The following is an 18638-nucleotide window of genomic DNA, read 5'->3' on the forward strand; positions in this document are numbered from 1 at the left end:
TGCGAATACTATATAATTAAGTATAGATAAGCTTAAAAAAAACCACCAAAGTGGCAAGCGATGCCTAGCAATATAAGATATACGTATTCCCCAGGCGTGACTTTTTACGGTTTTTTGAGAATGATTAACACCTACACGGCCTATACAGAGTCTAACTAATATGGAAAACTTTTTATAGTAACTTTATTAGCTAAACCAGACCCACAGTTTTAAAAGTATAAACGGATAAGCTAGATTATATAATAAATGAGCTATAACGCAAAGCTAATTAAGAGATAAATTACTAGTAGAGTTTTCCTTAACCTAACGTAAACCTATAGTATACCTACGAGCGCAATCACGGAGACTAAGTGTAATTTAAGGAATACTTTATATGTATAGCGCCGGAGATATAATACGGACAGTCTACTAAGTAATATAATAACTAAAATAAGCTAGTATTCTTTTAGTATAAGAGCAAGTATAGTACGAAGTAACGAACTAATATTTCCCAAGCGGAACTAGGAACTACCAAGAAGTTGGTAAAACTATATATAAGACCTTAAATTACGCAAACGCGGCCTACCTAGCGGTAAAGTAGGCCGTATTAGCTCAGATTTAGATAAAGGACTTTATTACCAATTAGACTAGTCCTACCACTAAGATATAGCGGGACTATATTAATAATAAAAAGAGAGTTACAACGTTTCGCTAACTTGGCGCGGCCTAAAATTCTAAGAGTATAGATAATAATGTTCGCTATAATATAAAGAAGAATGAGAATCGCTATAAGTACGCTTATATCAGAGCTTCCTTTTTGGCGCTTAATAACTAACGTATAATTAAGTCTTTTGTAAAGAAAAGAGAAGATTAACTTACAGGTGGGTGTATTAATTAGCTATAAGAGCTTCTACAGAGTAAATGCTCCGAATGCGGCTCTAAGGGAGATAAGGAAGATTATAATTATTTATATAGTGTTCTATAATGCTGAATTTCCTAGGCAAGATATACGTTATATACCAGTACCTAGATATATACTTTACTTACATAATTTAGCCTATGTAGATGGTTTCGAAATATATAAAGACGGATTTTAAAATCTAGAAACCGTTTTTAGGGAAGGCAGGGTTTATAAATCGGCGATTTGCAATTTTATAATTAATCTTAAATCCAGTATCCGAGATTACTGATCCCTAATCCTTAAAATCTAATACTTAACTTACTTAGCATCCAGCTTCGCCTTCTTTTTTTAGTATACACACCTTCTAACTAGCCGCTTATTAGTTTACCGCTAAAGCCCTAGCGTTAATTCCTTCTAACGCGCGCAAATAAGGGGGCTATATCTAGAGTACGCCACTTAGGTGCATTTAACAGACGTCTATTATCTTACTCCCTTCTCATTAGTATTGGGGGAGAATAAGGCATAACTAAGCGGGAAAGTATTACCAGCGTACGTAAGCCTTTAGATAGTTAAATTCGTAGTATACACATTAAGAGCTCGCATCTAACAGTTAGCATAAGCTAATAGGCAGCAAGAGTATGATTAAAATCCCAACTAAGTGCCGCAGCTAATTGGAGTAAAAGTTCGAAAGCTATAAAACTGGTGTTTATTAGACACGGCTTCTATAGAGGAATAATTAACTATAGAACACTCTCCGTAGACCCTTTGACTGGTCCTTACGCGCGCGAGCTATAACACATCCCCCAACTCTATAGCCAGATCCGCAAGACTAGAATATATAGTCTTAAAAAGCTTAGTATTAGTAGTAAAATCTAAATTTAGTAGTATATAAATGTCTACCATTCTCCTTATAAGCTTATCCGCTAACTTTACATTAACTTATTAACATTTAACCACTACCAAGATTTAAGCTTTACGTATTTTTTCCTCTCTACCCTTAGCTATTCCCATCACAATATCTATAGTACAAAAAATTTTTAAACGCTATAAAGAAGGAATTAACAGGAAATGTTACGAGCTTATAAGAAGAGTCCCTAATACTAAACTCGCCCTTATTATTAAAAGAAATAGAGTTAAGCATATTTTCCGTTCCTACCCTAACGAGAACTAGCCTAAATCCATAGAAGAGATAATTAGTTTCCTTTAAGTTTTTGCTAAAATACATCTTACTAACTAAAGTACATAGCAACGCTGTAATCCATAGAACTACTACCCAGTTAACTACTAAACTATTAACAAGTTTTAAGAAGCTGGAGGGCTCCTTACCGGAGATCTAATGGTAGCCTACCTAGCAATAACAACGTTATAAACCCAAACCTCCTTTAATCCAAGCTTTAATGGTAGTTATATTAGCTTTAATAGACTTAGTGAAGGTATATAGACTTCTAGGTTTACTAAGAACATACTCGACTAACCCCTTAATAGCTTTCCTATTAGTTCTTATAATAGGGGTAACGACGTTACAAGAGATAACTAGGATCCTAACCAGGAACTAAACAAAGACTTCTTAGAAGATAATAATAATAATAAGGACTTCCCCTATCTTGCGCCTATTAAAGAAGAGAATAAGCAATTCTAAAATATATCTAATTAGCTACCATCCATCCATGCCCTTTAACCCGGTACTAGATAGTTAAGCCATAGAGTTAAAAAAAGGCCTCGCGCTACTGCAGCCGGTTAAAACTAACCTTAGAATATAACCTAGGCTTAGATAGCTAGGGCAGCTTAAGGCATAGCTATGTAATAAAGGGTAAGTCCGCCTAACTCAAACGGGTTTTTCTCTACTGGGTTATATCCCACTAACAGATTTATCAAAAACGCACAGCATAGTAGTTGCTCTCTTAGCCGTCAGAACAGGGTTTACGCTAAGTCTATATCACCAATACGGTATATAAATAATGGATTAAACAGAACCCGGTTATTTAACTTACTTTAGATAATACCGCTACCTCTAACCTTTAAACCCAGCTCTTATACTTAGCAGTTTTATTTTAAATAATAGATAGTCATATATAATTAAGTAGGGTCTTTAGTATATTCACATTGTGCTGATTTATTAAAGTTAAACCGTTACAATTTAAGATTAGATATCCGCAATCGGTAAAGGACTATTAGGTTCCAGGTAACTATTATAATGTTTTAGTATTAAAATTCCACATTATCTTAGGGATGGCTAAGGACTAGGCGGCTCTTTTATTTTATTTTAGACGATTTAATTATTATTACTAGGTTAGCAATCTGCTTTTATACTCTACGGTCTTTTATTTTAATACTATTTTATATTTTTTTTCCTATTTATAATTTATCGCCGTCTTTAGTATTAAGTAACTGCAGCCGTCCTTCGTTCTAGTTTCCACTAATACTAATATTACTATTTAGGTCATTAAGCTCTATTAATGGTCCTAAAGTATTTCCTAAAGTATTATATATAAAATTGCCCTCAGGCAATGGCGGCAGTGGCGGCAGTAGCAACCCTTACGGCTTTCTGGTTTTAATTATAGCCCTATCTTTTTAAGCCTTATTCTACCTTTTATTAATATTAATATTGGTCTAGCTTTCCTAAATAGCGCTTTTGTTGCTAGTAGTAGTAGATGCCATAGGGAACGCCTTACTAACCCGGAAATCCAAGTCCTTCACTAAGTTCTTTAGGCCCAATTCCCACTCTATCTATCCTAGTACAGGCTTAAGCTCCCAATTTAGGAACATTAGCTTCCGTTATTTCCTACATACAATTAGGCAACAGTCCCACTCATTAACAACCTCCTCCACATCCTTATTTATATTTCTTATAAGCGCCAAGCGACGTTTCTTTACTATTTCGGTAATACTGTTTATAAATGTCCCTATATCCGCCGATTCCCCGAAATAGCAACCACTATTCTTAAGGCAGAAATCCTTAAGATTTATAGTCTAGGTCTTAGGCGTAACTAGCTAAAGAACACTAAAGCGGCTAGTATATATATCTCCTGCGCATTCTATACACCATTGCACAAATTTGGCTATACATTCCTTGTCCTTTAGAACGTCTATCCAACAGTACCTAAAACCGTAAACAAGTCGAATTAAGAAAACTGAGATATATTCGCCGCCCCTAGACTTCATCTACCTAATCTCTCTAATATCTATAAGCTAGGCAGTAGCGCTCTCTCTCTACAGCAAAATAGATTTACGCACAACAATATTATCATTAGTCTCTTTAGTAACAGTGCAATATTGCCAGGTTCTCTCTTAACCAGCTTATACTCCTAAAGCGCGGCCTACAGCTTTAAGAGTTTCCTAATACGCAATAGCCCGAAGTTCTTCCATCTGGTATATAAGGTCATTAATTATTTAGGCCTGCTAGGAGCCTATAAGTTCTCTACTCTTTAGCTAGGCTTAGGTTTTCTTAAGTTTAGATTTAAGGTTAACAATTTTATATTACAACATTTTTGCTTTATCAGCATTTACCTCCGCCTTAAGGTTAGGATTTAGCAGTTAAACCGTTTGGTTATAAAGTTGCTATACTTTAGTCTGCAGCTAGGCTAGCCTATTTGTTAATTAAGTAATCTATTTATTTTTAGCACGGTCCTATATAGTTATTAAATTAGCCTAAACTTCTCTATCTAGGGATTGAATAATAGTTTAGACACCAAAATCCTGCATTTATACTCTTCTTATTTAAAGCTTAGATATTAGTTCATCTTTCTCTCTTTTTTAGGCTATAAGTTGGGCTTATAGTCCGCCATTTTCTGCTTTAAAGCTTGCTCTAAGTTAATTTATTTTAGCCTCTAGCTGGGCTTATATATTCCTTAATTAAGTAATATATTTATCTTTAGCACGGTCCTATACAGTTAACAAATTAACTTAAACTTCTATATCCTGGGATTAAATAATAGTTTAAACGCTTACTTTGTTTTTTTAGAGCTTAAAGGTTAATTCGTCTTTTTCTATTTTCTAGGTTACTAGCTAGACCTATAGCTTAGAATTTTCTGCTTTAAAGAATGCGGTCTGTTTAATATATCCCTCTAATAATTACCTTTACTTCGCTAATTCTGTGTTTAAAGCTTCTTTATATCTTATTATTAACTCTATTTTTTTCTTTAGCAGGAAAATAGTCTCTTATAGGTTTAGCGCACTAATATCTTCATTAAAGTAATAACTTATAAAATCATTAATATTATTAGAATTTTCAAGTTCACTAATCCGAATTTGCTGATTTTGGATTTTTATCTCCGCTTCCCCTAATTTAGCCTTTTCTCGTTAGATATCTTATGCTGCGTCTTAATAGAGTCTTTTAAGATCTCTGACCTTATTTTATAGCTGCCGATTCTTATCTCTCTCTATAGTTAAGTCCTGTTTATACTATCTTCTTATATCTCCCTTAGAATCTCTCTCTTCCTATAACTCTCCTTTTAGGCTTTTAATCTCAGCACGTAACTAACGCTTAATATCCTTAAGCTATTCCACCTTTTAGGCTAATAAGTCTCTTTATAATACAGCTAGAGGAGCTCTAAGGACATAGTTAGCGTTAGTATACCCACGGAAAGAAGTTAACATTTCCGGGAAATTAAACTTTAAATTATTAATAAGTATTTAGATTTTAATATCCAACGCCTTACCTATTAAGTACTACTTTTAAGAAAGCTATAACACAAGTCACGCTTAATATAAAATAAAGTTATTTTAGTGCCTTAAATATAGTCTATAAAGAAGATTAATGGAATAAATAAGGAGGACTGATCCTTAATATAGTCATCCTTAAAAGGTCGGCCACAGCGACAATCGCTAAGTAACTTTGCCTTAGAGGTGAACTAAGGAAGCTGTTGTTCTCTATAGGAATGCTTTATTAACTTTAGTACTTACGTGACCTAAGACATAGGTTTACTAATATTATCCCCATAACCAGGCTTTGCTTACTTAAGAAAATGGATAGCGAGTTCCTTATTAGGATTCTATTTCTATAGTTTAAGGGCCTAATTTATACAAAAACCTAAAATAACAGCAAGATTTCCTAGTTTATGCTAAAGAGCTGGATTTAGCTCTTTAATAACAGGTTTTTATTTACCCTACTCCTTTTTAGGGGCCACAGACGTTATCTTAGGAAAATGACGCATGTAAAACGCCTATAGTGTAACATAACCCAACCATCTGTCCCCCTTAAATGTTATTAGGGATAGCGGTGTTATCTAATCCTCTAGATATTTAATATTAAGATTTTTAGGACGAAAATAGACAGCTAAAAAGCCACGCTAAATGGTACGTTTTTAATTAGAGCCTAGGAGTTATTTAAGGATAGTACAGCAAGGTTTAAGATACTTTAAATTTTCGAAATAACTACGTAAAGTAGAAATTAAGTAAGGAACTAATAAAATATTCTTAAGAAGCGTATCTCTCTTATAGGAGTCTATAATAGTAGGAAATATTATTTTTAATTATATCTAACTTTTAATAGAAATCCGGTTTCTTTTAGAGATAGTAGGTACGTAAAACTCCAGTTTCTATAACGTAAGGGCATTAACAGCAGAAAATAAGATGTTTAAAGTTTCACGGGGTAGAATAGTTTTACGGCCTAGAATAGTTTTACGGCCTAGAATTTAATTCCAGATAATTAAAATATACTTAAGAGAATTAAGGATCTCCTAAATATGCATAAGTAAAAGTATATATACAGTTTAGAAACATACCTCGTTATACTTTAAACCTAAAAAACGATATAGAGTGCCTAGCTAAATTAGGTAAAAGAGTTCCAGTATATTATTAAGTGCGTAAAATACATCTTAAAAGCGCTTGTTCTTCAATAGCTGCCATAAATCTTTCTCTTTTGTAGCTATAAGCTGACTCCGCTATCGGTTCTCCGATTTATTATCATTTCTTTAACGATAATATAAGATCTTATAAAATATTTCTCCATCTAAAAAGGGCTGCTCATTTCTAAAGGCCTCTATAATATTTATTAAAGCGTTTAAAGAGAGTTTTAGAAATCATGTTAGACACTTATAGGGGGTATAAATATCAAAACTTACGCTTAGAGTAAAGCTTAATAGTCCACCATTAATTATTTAGATCCAGAACTTACTCAGCAGCACGGATACAGTGTAATCTATTAAGGCAATTAACTTAGGTTATAGGAAGGTAGGGAATCTTTATAGTGTCTTCCTTTTAATAAAGTATATTCTTATCAATACTAGAGACCCTAAGGGCATCCACAAGTGCGTTATTATCTATAATAGCCTTAATAAAATGTTCCTTAGTTAATCGGTTGTAACTAGTTCTCTTAAAAATATTTTTTAAAACTATAACTTTTTTTTTGGACGGCCTACAATAATATTTACGCGCTAAAGGATGCCCGAAATTAAGTGCCCTAAGGTTAATCTTTGCAACCCCTCTAAAATACTACGCTTTAATAGCTGCGAAGTCTTTATCTAGCGTGTCTATTGCCGTCACCTCTTCTTCTAAGTGCAGTATAAGCTGCAAAAAATCTTAAAAGTAGTTATAATATAAGCCTAGTTTATAAAAGATCGGAAGAGGGCAAAATGTCATCCACTACCCTAAAAACCGCGTATATCTAAAAGTATAAAAGATTTAGGGTTTAAGGATCCCGGAATTCGGTTTCTTAAATCTAGATTTTAATTTTTCCGATCCGGCATCGCTAAACTGGATCCCAAATTCGTTTTCTAGAAAATTGACTAAGCACTACCTCTAATAGTGTGTCAATTCTCCTATATTTAAGGCATAGTTCATTAGACTATGCTAAGGAAGCGGTTATAGAGAGTAGCTTATACGCCAGAATATAAGACAACTAGTCAATAGTTCGCCAAGCCAAGTAGTGCCACGCACGTCTTTTAAATCTTCTAGCCCTTATTAATAGCCGCATAGATATTTATATCGGAATAACATAAGTACAGATCCGTCTCCGTCTCCGTCTCCGTCTCCGTCTCCCTTAGAGCTCCTACTATACATTTCTTACGTTATCGTTATTATAATAGATCATCTTCAAAACCAAGGAAATGGTAAGAAAGTGTCTTAACTTATATCCTATAACCAAATTATATACTTATTAAGTAATAGATCAGACTTCCATAATAGAGTCTCCTAAATACACTTATAAGGATCCGGGCTTATTACAACCAGAAGATTCTAAATTTAATACTAACTCTAGCTCTAAAGAGGAAACCAACATTCTAGAAAATGCTATAGAGGTACCTTCACGCCTACGAAAAAAGAAAGTAAATAAGTCTAACGGGCAGTTCCAATGCACAGTTAAGGGGTACGCCTCCCGTTTTATAGCAATAACTTCCCTCCTAAGACATACCCGCTACCTAGTAACGGCAGAACCGCCGTATACTCTCTACGCTGCCTACCATAATTAGCTAAAGAATCGTTATTATACAGCCTATAAAAAGCAATACAAAACTTCAAAAACAATTAGTTAATATTATAAAAGCCAGCACCTAGATAAATACGAAAACCTAATAGAAGTAAAGATCCCACCGTAAAAGTTTTAGCTAGCAAAGCCCTAGCCAGTAAAGCCCTAGCCTATAAATCTTTGGCCAAAAAATCTCTAACCGCTAAAGCCCTAGCTAGCAAAGCCTTAGCTAATAAATCCTCAGCTAGCAAAACCTTAACTAGAAAATCCCTAGCTAACAGAGCCCTAGTTAGTAAAGCATTAGCTAGTAAAGCCTTAGTTAGAAAGCCCTTAGCTAAAGGAGCCTTAGCTAGAAAATACTTAGCTAGTAGAGCCTTAGTTAAGATATACGTATTTAAAATAACCCACTCTTTTATTTACTAATATTAATCTATTAATTAGTAATATATAAGCAATCTTTAACCTCTATTTAAGAGAAGCGTCTACTAAGCTCTTTAACTGCCTTAGATAGTAGCGCTATTTCTACTAGCAGCCGAAATCATGAGGTTTTCTCGCAAGACCAATACTTTCTTAGTACTAGGCTTGATTTCAATTACTCTCTACTTTAAGGTAACTAGGTCTCTAATAGTTTTAATATAAACCTACAAACCGCGAAACGCTAAAGACGTAATAAAAGCTATAAGCCGGCTCCTATCCTACCTAGTATACAGTACGCCATAGCTAATAGGTACTAGTACTTTATAGCTCCTTACCAATTTTAGATAGCCAAGCTCAGAAGCACCTAAATTTAAAAGCCTTAAGTAAACCTACTTCCTTAACAGATAAACAGCCTATCGCCCTTAGGGAACTTAATTAAGATGCCGAAGCACTCCTAAATACAGAGATTTAAATAATAGGTCTAGGTTACTCCTTAAATCACATAGGAGAGGCCCTACCGCAGAGATACATTTTAGAATCTCACCATTTATCGCCATAGTAAAGCTTATCTATTAACCCTCAATATAAAGCCACCAGATTCCCTATTATAGTATAACAGCTCTTAAAATTTTACAGTGCAAAGTTCAATTACTCTAAGGCTCTAGAGTTAGTTTTTCTGTAGCCTATTAAGGGAGAATACCCAACAATAGCTCTAGGTAAGGGTATGACAGTAGCATTTTCAATGGGATTTACTTTTAATTTACTACAGTATACAGAATTAAATCCAACAGAAAAACCGCACTAAAGGATTCCCAAAAAGCATAAAACTTCTCTCTACGCGAACTATAGCCCAGCCTATTTTTCCTAGGCCTATAGCAATTAAATTATACAGGAATACTACTACGGCTTCTTCCTCGCTTTATTTCCTTATAAAGACCATAAAAATACTATTATCTGTAACCAAATTATTATTGCCAACCATATCATTTATATCTATTTTAACCTTTACTTCATACTTTATATTTCTTAGCAAATATATATCTCCATAAGTTATAATAGGAATTACTAAGTTAGAGGCTTTCTCCTCGAGCTTCTTATCAGATAGATCCTCAACACCTTTTTCTATAATCTCTACTGTTTATATATAATAGTAGAATGTCTTTTACTACCTTATTTTAGGATGCCGTCTATAGGTTAAAGGACGCAGGTATAAATTTATAGCCAGAAGAGGGAGAGCTAATAAGCCAGAGTTAGAATATAGCCCTATATATAAACTTCTTCGCTTAAATATACTTAGTTTGCTCTTTACCTATTATAACTATTTTATAGAAACATAAAGCAAGTTAGATATTAGAATAGGTTACGATAGAGAGTAAGTAGTTCTGTAAAGAAAAAAGGACATAAAAATATTGGCGCCCAACACGTGAATTCCCGTTTTGGAAGGTGGGGCTATATAGTACCCCACTACAACGGAAATTGCGTCATCACTATTCTAGTCAAAAGCAAGCATTAATCACGCATAGCTATGTTAACGTTTAGCCACCCACTTTGGAGGTAATTCGAACTAATCACATACAGTTTCTATTAAAATCAATTTAAATAAAGGCAATAGCCCCTAAGAATATAATGCCACAACTTTATATACCCAAGTCTTTACTCTCGGTCTTCGTTGTTTGGTTTCTAAATAACAAATTAACTTTTTTCACGTCGTCCAAGATAGTCCTTTCGGCCTAGACTAAGTATCTAATCGGCTAGTCTATCGGCTCGTTTAGTGTGTTCTTTATTGACTTCCTTTTTTAGAAGAGATTTATTAGCACAAAGATAGTAAATAAACACTACTTGTGCTTCGCCTTGCTCCTTAATACTAGGTAAAGTATGCGGTAGCTAAGAGTTACACAAAAATCTAGCTTAAGATTAAAACATTTAATATTAACTAGATTAAAGTAACACATATATATTACCTAGTTCTATAATAAAGGTTGCCCTTTCTTCTGTTAGTTACTCTTAAGAACCTTTACCAATATCTATTATAAAGGCTACTTTATCGCCTAAAAAGGCCATACACCATACTGCAGTAATTTTAGGATTTCCCTTAAATCGTGGGTCTTGGCCGAGTTTAGAGGATATTCTATCAAACTTATAAGGCAAATAGTCTATAATATAGAATAACTTCTAAGTATAAAAGAGTATTAAACGGACAACCTATAAGTATATTAGCGTTTAATTAACTTTAAGAGAGTTAAAGGTTATAGGCTACATCATTAATAATAATGTCCTCCCTAATAATATTACTCGGGGATTTATTCTTAATAACCCCTTTTAGGTAAAGGGCGCCTTCAGACTATAAAGTATATACGGCCTCGCTTAGATTAGTTAGCAGAGAGAGCATCCGTCCAAGTCCGAGCGCCTATGTCTATATGCTCTGTATATCTATAGCTTGGTTACTAACGCGCTTATGCTAGTTTAAAAGTAAGGAGTTATCTCAGTGGGGCGTGGTTAAGTCACATGCGATATTAGGGTCGTCGCACATATTGTAGAAAATTTTAAGATGCTCCCCCCCTAGTGTTACCACAGCCTAGAAGAAGCCGAGTAAAGAGGGAAATTTAGCTACAGGAGGCATATTTGTGGTCCGCTTCTTATAAATTATAAACAGACTACGTATACCCACTACGTTCTAGTAGTCGCGAGAGCGAGAGAGAGAGAGAGAGAGAGAAGAGAGAGAGAGAGAAAAGAGAGAAGGATAGGAAGTAGGGCAAAAAAGAGAAATAACATCTAATTAAACCTATATTTAAAATACTTTTTAAAAAGAGCAAGGCTTTAGGTACGCTCGCTAAGCCTACTACTAGGCTTCTAACCAGTTAAGCAGCAAGGCGTACTATACTACTAGTGATATTTTACCGCCATAAAATGTCTTTAACTAAAATATACGCTAATAGCTAAAATAGGAAATATACAAACTATTAAGAAATTAAAGCGCTATTTATATTAACTCGACAATATATTCGCGGGATAAATAATAAATAGGATATACAATGACTGCTCTTAGGTTGACTAAGAATAGCGGAGCATAAATACCTAATTATTTTAAGCTGCAAGTTGCCTTTTCGCCTTGAAATTTGGCGCCGTAGGTGCATATATATAACTTAAGTGGTAGTTTTAATATAGATTTGGAAACAAGCTCGCAGGACATAATTAATATAAGTATTAAGTTTAAAGTCAGATCGGATCAAATTAAAAGTGTGGCTTTTTTCATTACCTTATAAAGCCGATTTCGCCTATAAAGATAGAAATTAATATAATTAAACTGGGGTTCTTAATAAGAAGGCGTAAGTAATTATCCGCTATAATAGAGCAAGTCTAAATTCGCCTAGTAATCGCTATAGGCCATTACGTAGAACACCTTGTTTCCATTATATATTCCCGCCTCCCTCTATTAAGAAAGTAGGTTAAAATCACGTAGCAGCTATAGGATTATTTTTTATAATAGCGAATGCAATATTATACTAACTATAACTAATTACATGCCTAAAAGCTGCTCTATTAACGCTGTCTCGCCATAACTCTATAATTAGTCTTAAGCACAGTACCTTAGCCAAATAAAGCTTAGTTCTAGAAATCTAGTAATATAATAGGTGCTCTCACCTAAACCAGTGAAGAGTCCTCACCTATAAGACTTCTCTATAGGCGGCTTGCTTCTAATAGTCAAGATACTCTATACGCAGCTTCTAATTAAGACTCCGTGCTTATTTAATAGCTATCTTCTTCCATATGTCCTACCCTTCAATTTTAGTATATACGAAATTAAGTAGGCTAATAGTTATCTTATTACCGCTTCCTTTAAATATAAGGAATTAATATCTCTAACCGAAAATAGTTCTAAACGTTCTTTTGGTGTGTATTTAAATATAACCAAGTATATGTTATGGCTTAAGTTAAGCAGCTCCGAAGATGGCGAACTTCTAAATAAAACGTCATCGACAATATAGATTTGCTAATGCACTTTCACTAATAAAAACCTATAAAGCTCTATTGTTAAGTCGGAGAATATTGTCGTAGGAAATATCTGGTATATATTTAGTCCAGGTTAATATTTAAGATCTGGTTTAGAATAATGTTAAGTCCCCTATACACAATTTAACATCTAAAATACCGAGGCGGGGAATATATATATAACAGGGTTTAAAGTCTAAAGGTTAACATTTAAGGTTAGGGGATCTAGCCTAGGACAACAGATAGAGAAAATAAGTAAATTTAGAGCTTATAAGAGATAAGGTGCCTAAATTACTATATAAGGTACTAAAATAAGGGATAGCGGATTTTCCTAGTTAGCTAGGTTATAGGAATAAGGAGGTAGAGCGTTAGGGAGAGTAGGAAAAGAGTTATAATACCAGACTATTTAGAAAGATTACTTTAATATAGGCGTAAGATAAAGGAGAAAAGTAAAGTATAGTAGCTAAGAAACAAACGCCTAGCATATATAATCTCTATATATATCTAAAGCAGCTAAGGAGCTAGAGTAAGACTATACAATCTTAGTAACTATAACTTCTTCTATCCTAGGTTAGGGAGAGAGGTAATTCCTATATATAGACATAAACGAGCTATAAGGCTACTCTAGACTCAGAATGCGTAGCAAGTTTCATTTTGCCCATTATATATAGGTCGCTGGCCACTATTTATAGGTCGCTGGCCACTGTATACAGGCCGCTGGCCACTATTTACAGGTTATTGGCCACTATGTGCAGGTCGCTGGCCACTATATACAGTGACTCACTAATAGAATAGACTAAAGCAACTTTTGAAAGCGAGGCTCCGATTTTAACTGCTAGTAGCAATAGCTTTAATTCATTAAGTCTATATCCAGCGCCTCCTATATATAGATCTTTTAGCGGGATCCGTGTTCCGCCTTAGGGCTAATTTCCACTTTTATATTATCTAACAGTTCTTAAGTTAATTATAAACAATATACTAAATATAGTAATTTATATATCGCATTAATAAAGTATAGAGAGAGCTAATATATAGCTAGTTTCGCCCGGTAATGCTAAGTATACATAGTTACCTTCTTACTGCCCTAATTTCCTCTCTGCATTATCTTCTTGCGGCTCTTAAACTGTGCTCTAATTTGCCCTATCTGCTAGCCATTCACTCTTCGGCATAAATTGCTTCATTTTAATCTCTAGCTTATTTACACCGGCTATCTATTCCTTTATCTACTATATCTAGCTACCTATTATACCGGCTTCCAAATCAGACCAAGATCTTAGCGCCTTAGTTAAGGAATCTCGCCCAGAAACTAATATAAGTCGACTATCATATCTAGAAGGCTACTAAAGGGCACCTTAACCCAACAACTTCTTCTAACTTTAGTATAAACTTCTTTAAGTTAATAACGTAGACAAATATAACGCGGAATATACCAGTTATAGAATAATATACTTTTTCACCCTAGAGGAACGGCATTTATTCTGTAATATTATAAAGAAAAATAAATCTAAATCGCTAGAGTACTTTCTCTACTTAAATAAGTTTTGTCTATCGCTATTTAATATTACTAAGACTATTAAACTTTAAGTAAGTTTAATCTTAAATATACTATAGCTACTCTAATTTAGCTATAGGAGAAAGCGAAAATAATTCTGTTAAGCTAGCGCGAACATATTAGGGAAAAGGGTATAAAGAATGCTAGACTGTTATAGGCACCGGAAATCATATAGTGATTTAACTCTACAGGTTATAGCGTTTATATTTATAGTAACTGCTTTTTATACCATTTAGTAAAGTGTTTAGTAATAGATTCTAGTATACAATTATAATAAAATCCTTACACCCCTAAATTAGTCGGCTTGCGCCACTATAGAGAACCTAGTCCATATACCTAGAAGATCCACAACTAAAGTGCCCCTACGGCAGATAAGAATCTATACCTACCCTAGTCCACCTGCACAGTACCCCATTAGTTAGAGTAAATACATTTACAGAATAACTCTCTCCTCTACCCTAATATTCTATAACCAACTTTACCTATTCTTACTATTAACAATCAACTAACTAAAAGCCTTAAAAATGGATGTTAATAGTCTACTTTCCCTAAATCCAATAATACTATTGCCAGCGCCTAAGAAATTCACTCTACCAGATCTAACGTTTCTAACGCCTAATAGATTCACTCTACCAGATCCATTAATGCTAGCGCCTAAGAGATTTACTCTACTAGATCCAATGTTTCCAGCGCCTAAGAGATTCACTCTACTAAATCTAACGGTTCTAGCACCTAAGAGATTCGTTTTACCAGAGATTTTGACGTTTATCTTTCCAGTCTCAACACTACCAACTAGCTGCGTAATACTAGATATTTAGAAGAAATACACATTAAAAGTTTATACCTCTAGTGCTTCTCTCTAGTTACTTTACTAACACTTAACACAGTATAACCTAGCTAGCTCTAATCCTAATAGCTACAATCCTTCTATAAATATACCGCCTTTAAGACTAGACCCTTTACTCCCATTAAACTTAATTAGTTTAGCCCAGCCCGCACTAATATGCCTTTAGAACATATACGCGTTAGTAGTTTATACCACTAGTGCCCCTTTACTAATTACTTTATTAACGCTTAATACAGTATAACGTAACTAGATCTTCTAATAGCAGCACACCTCCCACTAGCGGGCATATATCGCTTAGCTCGCCTCTTACCAACAGCAGCCCTTCTACAGATACCCCATTACACAGTCAACTACGCGAAAAGCAGCGTTATAATAATACTTAGGATATGCGACGTAATAAACAAAGAAAAGGAAATATATAGGAGAAGAATATAAAGTTGCTTCCAGGCATAGCAGTAATAAAATATTAGAATTTTTGTCTAAGGGAGTGCAGTCCTTTACCGTCGCCAGTATTTAGCGATTCTGGCGTTATAACTAGCCACGAACCAATTATTACTAGTAATAGTCAATCCAGCGTTATAAGTAACAGTCAATCCAGTATTATAAGTAACAGTTAATCCAGCATCACCAGTAACAGTCCCCCGCTATCACCAGTATTTAGTAATTATAGCGTTACAACTAGCAGCGAATCTAGCATTAATAGTGTTAGCTAATATATTGTTAGCACCTCTGCTAGCCAGTTAAGCGCTACAGTTGGTAATTATTATAGTAATATTAGTGGCAACAGATCCGGTAGTCTAATGCCCCAGTATTGCTTACGTTTATATTATCCGCCCTTCCTAATGTTTATTATACTAAGACTTCCAAGAATGCTTCTATAAGCTACTATGGGGGGGTATTAAAACCTAGTTACTAAAAGCAATAGTTAATTACGGGTATAAATGGGATCAAATTTCAGAAACGTTTAAGATCAATAAGCGTGCTTATAAATATCGGTATTGCAACGCAACGCGAGGGCCTCATTATTGGCAAAGTTCGCTATAGCAAGAAGCTAAAGATAAATTCCTAGATAACTAAAGAGCAAAAGGCGTTACATTTAACGCAATTACTATAGGAATAGGATTACATATACCTTTATAATATATATCTAGATACTAGAGGTATAGGTTATATCTTAGTAACCCTAAAGTATCTTACTTACTACCGTCATAGTAGATACAAACTCAAAAGACCTAACCTCTCCCTTTTCCCTACTTAATGCTCTACATACCAGGTTAAGAGGAAAGGTAAAATATAGAAGAGTTAGGAAGATAACATTCTTATTTCTATATGTACTAGTAAAAATTAAAAAAGTTTTTAGACCATTTTAGCTTCGCTTCTAGGCAGAATAGGTTATACATATTCTAATTAACATAATAACCTCAACAAAAGTAAAAAGGTAGAGTTATATTTAGGCGGAAAGCGGAAATACCAACATTAGAGTAATTCAGACTTATAAAGAGCTTAAGATTTAAAGGGAAAAGGATTAATATAGGATTAGGTAGGAGGAATAATAGGGAGATTAGGGGAACTATATAAAAAAAAGATAAAGCGTAATATAACAAATAAATAGTCACTGGAATAGTTACTCTTTAAAATCATATATATATTATTTAGACACAGCTAGGGCTATAGAATCCCTATAAATCCTAATTAGTATAACTTAGCCTTCTCATTCCATAAGGTAGGTGGTGGCTTCCGTTATATATATATACAAGCCCTAAATCCTAGGCACTGTATTAATGTCGTTACAAACACGGAATAAGTGGCGTTGGCTAGTTATATACCATATTTAGCAGCCTGCGCCTTATATACTACTTTGCCTAGCCATTAGGCTGGCCTTCCGCTGCGTATAAATAGCCATCTTCCCACCTCTTAACCGCTAGACACTTCTTATTTAGCCTCTTACCCAGCTTAATAGATACTGACCCTTAACGCTTAAAGCAGAAAACCCTCTAATGACTATAATGCCTATATAACAGCAAGTTACCAGCAAATCAAATTTAAAACAATTAAAGACAGTATACACTCCTAATTTAGGCCTTAGTTTAATTAATCGTATACTAACCTCCAACACACCTATAGAGGGAGGCCAACCTTCCTTAGTTATACCACTTAAGATATAATAAGAGAAGGAATTAAATATAGAGGAAAAGGTAAGAAAGTAAGCATAACTTCTATAATATATATTCTAATCTATAAAGGCTAAGAGAAATGTCCAGGATATTATTTTTATAGAAGAGCTTAACAAGAATATTATATATATTAAAGACCACTTAAGACGCTAAAAATTTATTAACTACCTAGAACTAGGGAGGAAAGTGTAAAAAAGGCCGCTAAACTAACCTTACCATACCTCTACCTCTACCTCCCCTACTTTAGAGTTATATAATGAGTACGGCGGAGTAAATAATTAATCTAGTTTAAATTTTGTTAGAGAAATAGGTAGCTAAAATTAAGGACAAAATAGTAAAGCAGGTAACTATACTAAAGGATACTACGTAGAACTAGTGCAATAAACTTAGAAAGGGGACGGAAAAGCAGATTACTGCACTAAAGGACGCCATAGGGAGAGAGTGCGAGGAGGTTAAGAAGGGAACGGCAAAGAAGCTTAAAATACTAAGGAATGCCCAGGACGTTCAGCTTAAAGCTCTTAAGGATATAATAAGATAGGCTAAGAACCTACTAGGGCGGACTGGCAATGGTTTTTAAAGGACATAATTAGACTTACTTTTCAGCAAATCCTAGTATACTCTCCCAAAATTTAAATATTTATTAAACGTTAAGCTTTATAACTTTACACTAGTAATCTCCATCTCCCTAATAGCGTTTACGATATATTGCTCTCTTTAATGGATTAGATATTAACATTTAAGCGGTCTTTATTTATATCTCTTTGCTATTAGGCCCTTCTACAGCTTAAGCGTGGTATTACATACATGCGATATTACGTGCACTCAATTAAATAGATAGTGCATGCCCTCTTACTAAAGAAATCCTATTCACTTTCCCGTTTCTCGGTTCCTAATTCTAGATTTCTATTTTTAGTTTCCCAAATCCCAAATCCTAACTTCAAAATATCTTTTTATATTTAACGTTTAGCAAAAATAAGTAATAACAGTCCAACAGAATAAATACCTCTTACGCCACCTCTTCTTCTATAGACAAATTTTAAATCCTTCTATAGTAAAGGGTAATCTACCTTATATTCACTAGGTTAAGTTACTAGCCTTATATCCTTAAAATATACTTTAATACTACTATATAGCCGGCTACTTAGATAGTAAGCCTTCTACTACCAGATTTCTATTACTTATTTAAATCCTACTAGTATAAAGCTAATATATATATCTCTCTTCGTCTAAAAATACTACTGCTTTTATTAATAACCAAATTACCACAGCGCTCTAAAAGTTTAGTGTTATTATAGGCTGCGGAATATAAATAAGAAGTAAAGTCTTATATTTTACTAGAAGTAGGAGCTAACATCTAAATAACGGACGATTTT

The 18638-nt window shown here is 34.1% G+C and overlaps 1 protein-coding gene across 1 annotated transcript; it reads right to left on the reverse strand.

Annotated features, from left to right (window-relative positions):
• Positions 1–586: 586 nt before the first annotated feature.
• On the reverse strand, positions 587–877 carry K441DRAFT_570718 (uncharacterized protein; the record flags this gene model as incomplete). The annotated part of the gene is made up of 1 exon (XM_067643938.1): positions 587–877. A coding segment is annotated over one exon (291 nt), but the record flags the coding sequence as incomplete, so codon positions are not given.
• Between the last annotated feature and the right edge of the window lie 17761 nt (positions 878–18638).

The sequence above is a fragment of the Cenococcum geophilum genome, assembly GCF_001692895.1.
Source record: "Cenococcum geophilum 1.58 unplaced genomic scaffold K441scaffold_32, whole genome shotgun sequence".
NCBI lineage: Eukaryota > Fungi > Ascomycota > Dothideomycetes > Gloniales > Gloniaceae > Cenococcum > Cenococcum geophilum.